The 9,396-nt window shown below is 56.5% G+C and overlaps 1 protein-coding gene across 1 annotated transcript in view; it reads right to left on the bottom strand.

Annotated features, from left to right (window-relative positions):
• Window positions 1–9,396, bottom strand: part of EVC (EvC ciliary complex subunit 1) — a 51,206-nt gene that overhangs the window by 20,994 nt on the left and 20,816 nt on the right. The window contains exons 10-11 of the mRNA XM_025051835.1: window positions 8,572–8,720; window positions 7,963–8,061 (exon numbers count right to left, since the gene is read on the bottom strand). Of these exons, the coding sequence (XP_024907603.1) occupies window positions 7,963–8,061; window positions 8,572–8,720 (248 nt within the window). The remainder of the gene's footprint in view (window positions 1–7,962; window positions 8,062–8,571; window positions 8,721–9,396) is intronic.

Raw genomic sequence — 9,396 nt, 5'->3', positions numbered from 1 at the left:
AAGATTCGATATTGTAAAGATGTCAGCAAATTGATCTGTAAACTACAAATGCTAACCCAATTGGTGGCCATATCGATAACTACCTAGAATATGGATCAAAGCTCCATGTGCTCTTTAATCCAACAATTCCGCTCCTTGGTTCACGCCCAAGAGAAATGTGTGCACAAGCGTATCGAACGGCATCTATGAGAAATTTTACGTCAGCAGAATGTGTACTCGTCTCAAAGAAGAAGGCACACACGTCCATGAACAGCAGAATGGTGGAGAGTTTACACCACGACCGACGAGGAAGAATGAACTGCTACACGCACCAACACAGACGAGTTTCGCAAACGTAAAGTTGAGCGAAAGCCACCTGACCCCGAAGAGCACATGCTGTACGATCCCACGTACGTAAGAGCAAGTATCCGGTTTCCATGTAAACGAGGAGACGGCTCCTGTGACTGTGGACAATGCGGGGACTGGCAGGAGGTGTCAGGGGGATTCTGGGGTCTTGGCCACGATCCCTTTCTGGATCTGAGTGGTGGATACAGAGACTGTATTTTTAATAATCACTTGTTAATCCGAAAGCTGATGTGTTATCCACTCATTTGTGTGTTACGTTTCACAGTAAAAAATGGTTTAAAATATGGGACTGATTTACATTTCCTTCCAGCCTCTGCGAATCCCAATTTTCTGCCAGGAGATAGATTTTTCGATCACCTTACTTGAAATGTATCATTCTATAGCAGTGGCTGGGGACACCGAGACACACCTTTTTGGGTTGTTGTTCGTGATTGTCAAACTACAAAAATATGCCATTTGCATATTCAAGAAAGGTGAACTTTGTAAAAACTACATGATCCATGAACCTCAGCTCTTTCTAATTAAAAACGTGTTGGATCCTGTCAGCCCCTCCGAAAAAGCCACATGCACAGCTTTGACACATGCTCTGACAGGCCCTAAAACACAGCGCTTCCCACCTACTGCTGACATTTCGTTTGAGAGATACCGATTTATTCTGTGCCCCAAACAGAACTGGAATTAATTTGTGTTATTGATTTCTCAGCATGCATGATGGGTCGGGACCGCAGGGGGGTTCCTGGTGGGGAGAGAGGCTGGCCCCAGACCTCAGTCCTATACTTTCCCTCAGACAGAGGCACATGGAACCCAAGGAGAGGGAAGGTCTCACTCTGGCTTTGTACCTTCGCGCAGGCTTCTGCCTCGGCAGCCTGGCTCATGGTCGAGGGCCCTCCCCAGGCTTCTCGCAGGGCAATGACTCAGGGCAGGCCAAGTGCACACCTCCTGGAGCCTCTAAAAGGGCATCTCAGTTTCCTTATCTGTCAAAGGGGTAAGACAGGAACATAGCTCTCTAAAGACGACGCCTGCTTTGAGGCCAATTGTAAGGATTAGATACAGCACAGCGCACGCAGCAAGCGCCGTCACACCCTCTGCCCCAGCGCTTCGCGGTGCCTTCCCCCGGGGAGCGGGGGGTGCCTTTCTGTCCTTTAACTTCGTCCAGTCATGTGACTTGCATTGGTCAGCGCAACGAGGCGGGCGTGAATGTGCTAGCATGAAGGCTAGACCTCCACCACTGGAAACATTCCAGGTTGGCCCACGGGTCTTAGGAGGAAATGACAGACAGGTGGAGCACGGCCGTGTGAATCAAGCCCAGCCTAGATCAGCCAACCTCTGGCCAAAGCACAGACCACGAGAACAAATGGCCGCCGTTTTCAGCCACTGGGTTTTGAGGTGTCTTGCTGCACAGCACTGTGTGGTCACAGGTACGTGATACAACACTAGACTGGGAGTCTTTAGAGTGACAACTGTTTTATCCCACAGCATTCACAGCTTCATCCTGCAAATGTCTCTTGAGCACCTATGATGGGCTCTGTGCCAGGGACACGGCAGTGAAGAAGGCAGCCATGGGCCATGACCTTAGATGGTGTACCCCACGTGTGTGGGGGGCAGCGTGGAAGCCCTAGGGATAGCTCAGGGAATCCAGCTGGTCTGGAGAGGAGTCCAGAGGGCTCCCTCAAGAAGTGACTTTTAACTGAGAGCAGTCCGAGCAGAAGGGAGCCGATGGAGAGAACAGTGTTTCAGGCCGTGGAAAAGCACACGCAGAGGCACTGGAGTGGAGGGCCGGGCACCTCCGGGGGACGGAGGGACGTCTGAGGTTGGCGGGAAGGAAGCGGGCGAGCAGCGTGACTCCAGACAGGCGACAAGTGGACCAGGTCGTGTGGGCCCTGTGGGCTAGGTCAGGAAGGTCATGTGGGCCTGAGCGGGTGAGCCTTTTGGGCCAAGTCAGATGGGTCTCGTGGGTCAGGTCATGTAGGAGCTTCTTGGCTCAGGCTGGGTGGTCATTCACGGGCCAGGTTAAGGATGTTAGACTTCAGCCTGAGAGCTACGGGTGGCATTCTGGACAGTGAAGTGGGTTCCTGCATATGATCGACCTACTTACTGGACCAGAGAGGTTAGGTGCTATGGAGTGGGCCGCGCACCAGACACAGAGCCAGAAGGGGCCCGCGGCCGGTCAGTCTGATTCCTGCACGACCCCTCCGTCCTTTGCGCTTCTGCACCACCTTTTGGGGAGGTGAGCTGGCTGCGAAAATTATTGAAAGGAAGGAGGGGTATCCTCAGTACCAAGAAGGTACTGGCCAGTTTTACTTCTGCAAATAAAGAAAACTAATGACTCCAGAAGCCTTATTAGGTTGAATCAACAAAGACACGTTCCCTCGGCTTGCCCTAGAGATAGATATGAATGATAAATAAGCCGGGACATGCCGGTCCATTTTTCTCAGACTCTGCATCCTTACTGATGATTTGTCAGCCTATAACCTTGATGAACGACCATGGAAACTGACTCATCCTCTCTCACACCATGAAAATGCATTTCCCAGAGACATGGAGCCTACACTTCTATCATTTCCTCCTCGAGACCTACTTCAAACAGATCGCTGCCCAGAAAAACCATTGTTTCAATATTCCTCTAAAAGCCCACTTCTTTTACTCTTCGGAAACTTACGGTTTCTCATCTGTAGTTGGCCAAGTAACATCTTAATCCCTGGAGCCTTTGAATGCGCCGCCTTACATGGCCCAAGAGATTTTGCAGAGGTGCGTTAAGGACCCTGAAATAGGAAGATGACTCTGAATGATCTAGGTGGGTCTGATGCGATCACAAGGGTCCTTGTAAGTGAAACAGAGAGACGAGAAGTCAGAGCGAGAGCAGACGTGGCCACGGAAGCAGAGGCTGCCCATGAGGACGGAGGACGGGGCCGCAAACCAAGGAGTGCGGGCGGCCTCTAGCAACCAGAAAGGCCAAGGGAAGAGATTCTCCCCTATGGACTGCAGAAGAGGTGCAGGAGGGGTGCGGACCCCTTCATTTTAGCCCGAGGAAATCAATTTTGGACTTCCGACGTCCAGAACTGTAAGGCAATGATCCTGTGTTGTTTCAAGCCACTGAGTTTGTGTTCATTTGCTGCAGCAACCTCAGGAAACTCACACGCCATCTTCAGAATGCCAGCATTTCAGTCAATGGATACGTTCGCTCATTCACGGATTCACTCATTCGCTTATTCATCAGCGTTGACCGGCTGGTTGCCTGTAACGTGTCACCCCGGGGCCAGGTCCTGGGGAACATGGCCGCAGCCCTCACGTCAAGGAGCGTGACACATTCCTTCTCTCCTCTCTCGTTCATCAAATCACTTCTCTCGACTAGCGTGTTATAAGCCCTAGGCCTGACTTCCAGGCTCCCCGGCTGAGTGATCTTGAACAAAATACCTTAACCTTTCCATACTGTGTAGTAAAGTGGCCTTGCTGAGAGGCCTGGCCTTTGCCTTGGGTCCCGGGAGGTGACCTCTAAGTTCTGGAATGTTCCCCCTGATACGAGGGTCTTTGTTGACCTGGGGACATTGGGCCACATTACACAGCCCACGATAATGATGTGATTTACAGCAGGGGTCCTTTGGGCCACATGGTATCAGCTCAACCTCCAGAGGGGCTGGGGTTCAGGTCAGCCACGCTGGTGGCCAACCATGCCTGTGCCACTGTGTCCCAACAAAAACTGTGGACGCCGAGGCTCAAGCGAGCTTCCCTGGTTGGCGTACACGGTGTATGATGTCATGCGGCACCGCCATGAGGTGACGTCCCGTGGGACGGGACGCTGGAAACTTCACGTTGGGCACGCTACACTGCCCCACGTGCCCTGTGGCTGACTTTCATCTGTATCCTGCTGGGAAAAACCATAATCGTGAGTTACGGTGACAATGACTTTCCATGTGAGTTCGTCCAGAAATTTAAAGAGACTTAGGGGCATCTCGGGGAATCTCGAACCGGCAGTTGGCGTCAGACACGGCGGCTGTCTTCGAGACTGCTCTTGAATGCTTCATACGTGCCTACTGTCACGTCTCCCTTCTCCAAGGACGGGGTTTCATTTTCTCTCTTATTTCCCTCAGTCTGACTCCCCGTGAGCGCCCGGAACTGAGGAGCCTCAAAGCTGGCAGGGCTGTTATCTCACCAAACTCCCACGAGACCCTTCCAAGAGAAACAGCCCACACAGGAAGTCAGAGACGAAATCCCGGGAAACGAGCTGATCTACGCGACACCTGGGGTGGGACGATGGCGAACCCAGCTCTGTGCCCGTCACCGTCAGGATGACTCCGGGCTCGGTTCAGACATCTCCTAATGAGGTGCCACGATGTCTGATTTAGTGGCATTAGACAAACTTTACTGTTTGTCTAAAGGCCAAGAGACAGTGGGCTTTTAGAAAAATGCACTTTCCTCTGCAGCCCAAGATGCTTTAGGTGGTCATCGAATTTATCCCGCAGCCACCGTGCCCACAATATCGCGATGGGTGTCTCATCCAAAGAAGGCGCCTCTGTGTGACTAGGGTGTGGGAAGAGCCAGCGGGCGCAGGGCAGGTTGCTTCGTGAGTATGTCCTGTGCATGCACGCGCTCCTAGGCAGTGATGACAATAACGGTAATCGTAAGTTTTGCATGCTCCCTCTGTGCCTGACGCACTTACATGCTCTGCACGTGGGAGCTTATTTAAACCTCTGGTTAGTCCTATGCGGAAAGCTTATTATCCCTGTTTCACTGGAGGAGTCTGTTGACTGTCAAAACGGACCCTGATCCCAGCCTCCCTGCTGCCAGCTTGTCCCCTACGGCCCACTGCCCACAGAAACCAGAGGGATCTTTGGAAAGCATAAGGCAGGTCACGTCCCTACTCAAAACATGCCGGTGACTTCGGTCTCACTCAGAAGCCAACGCTAATGTCGTCGGAGGGACTGGAAGACCCTACGAGATGCCTGACCCCAGCCTGCCTGGCTCCTGGCGGCTGGCACACCAGCCTCCCCGCTGCTGCTAGGACATGGGGCGTCAAGAAAACAAGCACTTTGTTTGGTTGACAGCGGAGGCCCCAGTGCTGAGGCTGAGGGCTGCACAAAACAGTGCTCGATGGCATTCGATGAGTGACGGAATGAATGCACTAACTGCGCTGAGCAAACAGCTGGTCAGCGAGGAAGCAGGAGGCACGGCTGGGCCCCCAGGTCCGGAACCCGCGCGCCAGCCCTGGGCACCCCACGCTGCCTGTGGGGGGTGGGGCGGTGGGAGGTGTTTACGCCTCGTGGGTGATGGGCGCTTTCCTTCCTTCGCAGAGGAAGAAAGTGGGGTTTCGTCAGGCGAGATCTTAGATTCCCATCCCAGCTGAAGGGCCGGAGCGTCAGCCCGCCAGAAAGTGTCCCCAGCTGGCGGTGAGCTCAGGCGGGCCCAGGGGGCACGGGGCGGCGAAAGCATCTGCCCTGTCGCACTTAGTACATCGGACTCGCGCCCTCCCCGCTCCAAGACAGCGGCTCTCCAACTGCGCTGAGATCAGGACGGTGTGAAGACCGGGGAAACTGAGGCACAAGGCAGGTCGCCTGCTCCCAGTCACACGACTGGTGAGTGGCCTGGCTGGGACCGGGACGCTGGCCCGCACCGCATGGCATGGTTTGCGGGGACAACTCCGGCACTGAAGCTGGAAAGACGTGTTTGATCCCACCTCTACCGCCGCGGAGCTTGAGCAGGTGGCTGGACCCGCACGGAGAGGTTATGCCAGGAACCCCGGGTCACACAGCACGCCAGCCCCCAGGGAAGACTGGAACTCAGCCCCCTCGTTCCTGGCCGTGGATCTCAGTCCCAACTCCCCAGGGACAAGCTTGTTCATTTCCTGCCTGGGGACATAGGTGGGGTGTGGCTAGGGCTTAGACAAGATGAAGCCCACCCCTTCATTGCTCAGGAAAACCCCTCCGGGCTTGTCCTGGGGATGAAATGATCAACATCCGGAAGCACTTGGGACCGCGCGGGCCCTGAGCTAAGGCTGGCTCTGCGCGAGCTCCCTGTGGCTCCGAAACACAGCACCATGGACCTGCTAACGGCCCTAGGGGAGGGCCCTTCCTGCCTCCTCCGGCCTCCGGCTTCCGGTGGCTCCAGGTGTCCTTTGGTTTATGGCCTCAGCCTCTATAGTCACTTGGCCTCCTTCCCTGTGTCTCTGTGTCTTCATGTGGCCTTCACCAGTCATTCGATTCAGGGCCCACGCTGCTCCCCTGTGACCTCCCCTTAACTAATCGCATCTGCAAAGGCATGACTTCCAAACGAGGTCACGTGCTGAGGTTTCAGGAGGACATGAAATTTTGGGGGACACTTATGAACTAAATTGTGTCCCCCCCGAAATTCATATGTTGAAGCCCTAACCCCCAGGTTTTTTAAGGAGATAATTAAAGTTAAACGAGGTCATGGGGCGGGGCCCTAACCTGACAGGACCAGCGTCCTGATTAGCGTCCAGTGGAGAGAGGAGGCCGTGCCAAGACACAGTAGAAAGTGGCCGTCTGCAAGCCAGGACCAGAGCTCTCACCAGAACCCAAGCCTGACGACCTCGACCTTGGACTTCCAGCCTCCAGAACTGGGAGAAAACGAACGTCTGGCTACGTCGTCATGGCGGCCCGAGCTGCCACGTACAGACTCCGTCCACCCAGCACGGCTGCCACCGCGATGAGGACCTGCACTTCCTGCTCTGGCACGTGCGTCTCTCTGCCTCGGATGTGCCCTGACCCCTTGTCCACCTGGGGCCCATCTCCTCCTTCAGAGCTTGACAGCCGTCCTTGACCTCACCTTCACCCCTTGGGCACCCCTTGCCCCTCCTCTCTGTCCCCACAGGTAGAGATGTTATAATGGGAGCCGACGCCGCCGGGCCCGGCGCAGGGTCTCGCGTGCCTTTGGTGCTCACGCCAGCACCCTGAAGAAGGGCCATCACTGCTCCCATTTCACGGCTGGGGAAACTGAGAGCTGGAGAGGCCCCGGAATGTTCTGAAGGTCACACTGCAAGGAAGGGGAAGAGCCACAATACAGGCCCAGGCCCCGTTCACGGCACCGCGGTGGCTTTTGTTATGTTCCCCCTCATCAGACGTCCTTGTTTCTGCCTTTCCTACGGTGCTGGGTGCTGACTGAGGCCGGGGCTCTGTCTGCCTTGGCCATCGGCAAACCCTGGGGAGTCCCCGTCGCTGTGGAGGGCTCGGGTGCTCTCTCCCAAAGCCGGCCCTCGAGGCGAGCACGCAGGCTTCAGCACCCGCTCCCCACTCCCGAGCTGCAGGAGGCGGCCCGGGGTAGGGCGGGGAGGCCTCAAGCACAGACCTCCCTGTGTCAGGCCCAGCGCTTCCCCCGTCATTGCTCTGCCCGGCAGAACCACAAATGCCGGCCCACTTTTCACCCCGAGACATCTGGAGGCGAGTCCCGAGCATCCTGGAAGTGGAAGGTGCCTCGAATATGACCCTGGTGTCCGTCGTGCGTAGGCGGCCGTGGACGGCATGGGGCTTGCCCGGGTCGCCCGGCCACAGTGCCAGGGCTGGACCTGAGCCTGGGGCTTTGGACGGTGGCGGCCCAGGACGGTGTGGGGTTCTCACACGTGCTCAGATCCCGAGGGTCTGTCGGTCCCATCTCGAGGCCACGTACCTGGCACAGTGTGGCCACAGCCTTGGTGACTCTGACGTCCTCCTCCTCCTCCAAGTCACTCCGCGTCAACCTCTGCCTCTGCAGGACCTCGTGAAGAGCCTGTGAGTAAAACGGGGGCTGAATCTGGTAGAAACGTGTATTTTTTTCTTCAGAAAATGTCCCCCGCTAGGGGGATGCTTGCCCCTGATTGACACACAAGGAAAGTGGGGCGTGGGGGTCAGGTGGCTTCCGTGGCTTGCAAACCGAGGCCAAGACAATGTCCAGGAAAACCAGACTGTGCTTTTGTCCTGCCGAGTTTGGAGGTGTTACCAGGTCGCCGTCACTGCTCTCTCCTGGACACGAGCCGCCCGGACATCGTTCTCCAGCTTCGGCTGCCAGGGACCACCGCCCAGGCCCTGGGAGACCCACCCGGCAGAGCCCTTGTCACTGGCTCACAGACAAAGCAGCTGGGGACACAGGACTCAGGGCACTTGGCTAAGGTTACTAGGCTGACCCATGGCCAGCCAGGATTTCTCCTGTCTGCTGGACGCCAACGCCTCTAGCCTCCGGCGCGGCCGGCATGGCTGCTCCCGGCACGGACATGCCCACGGACGTGCAGGGCGGGCTCACCTGGAGGTGGCCCTTGGGGTCAGCGGCCAGCCGGGCCTCGGCCAGGAAGCTTCTCCGCTCCTCTTCCTGGGCCAGCACGAGCCCTGCCATCCCCTCTGCCTGGCGAGCCAGTGACGCCTTGACCAGATCTTTGCCTTGCTGGACAAACTCTGAAATTTAAATAAGCCACAGGACACAGCAGGTAACTCTCCTGCCAAAACTTTCATTGGTTCGTTTTCCCGGCATGAAGACAGGGAGGAGCTGGGGGACAATCCCGTTCTAGCTCCGTTCATCGTTCAGGCGCGTGTGCCTCCAAAAGGCAGTGTTAAGAGCCCGAAGTCTGTGAAGGCCAGGGCCCCATGGCTTGGGAGGGACCCACCCCACCCTTCTCCTCGGGCCCAGGGCTTAGGATGCAAGAGGCTTCACTCAGCTGTTATGCGGGCAACTGGCCGACCTGGGCAGGGATGAACGGGAGGCGTTTGCCTGGGGAAGAGTGTGAGGGAGGGGTAGGTGGCACAGGAAGGACAGGTGACGTGAAGGGACAGAGAGCCTGAGTCTGCAGGAAGACAGTGACGTTTCAGACTGGAGTTGACATTCAAAACCACGAGGATGAGCTGTCAGATCAGCAGCCCAGGAGAGGGGCAAAGCCAAGGGCGAGGATCCCCCTGGGCCTGGGGCAAGTGAACTGGGGGAGAGGGGACTGGGGATTCACGCGAGCCTTCGCCCACCCGGTCCCGCGGCCCCAGCAGCGTGCCAAGTGCAGCCAGCGAGCAGGACCCAGCCCTGCATTCGGCCTGCTTCCGGTCCAGAGCGGATGAGAAAAGCAGGAAGGGAAGGGGACAGCGT

Source organism: Pteropus alecto, unplaced genomic scaffold, assembly GCF_000325575.1.
Source record: "Pteropus alecto unplaced genomic scaffold, ASM32557v1 scaffold5, whole genome shotgun sequence".
Taxonomy (NCBI): Eukaryota; Metazoa; Chordata; class Mammalia; order Chiroptera; family Pteropodidae; genus Pteropus; species Pteropus alecto.
Note: the sequence above shows the minus strand (reverse complement) of the source record. Positions and strands in the feature narration are given on the sequence as shown.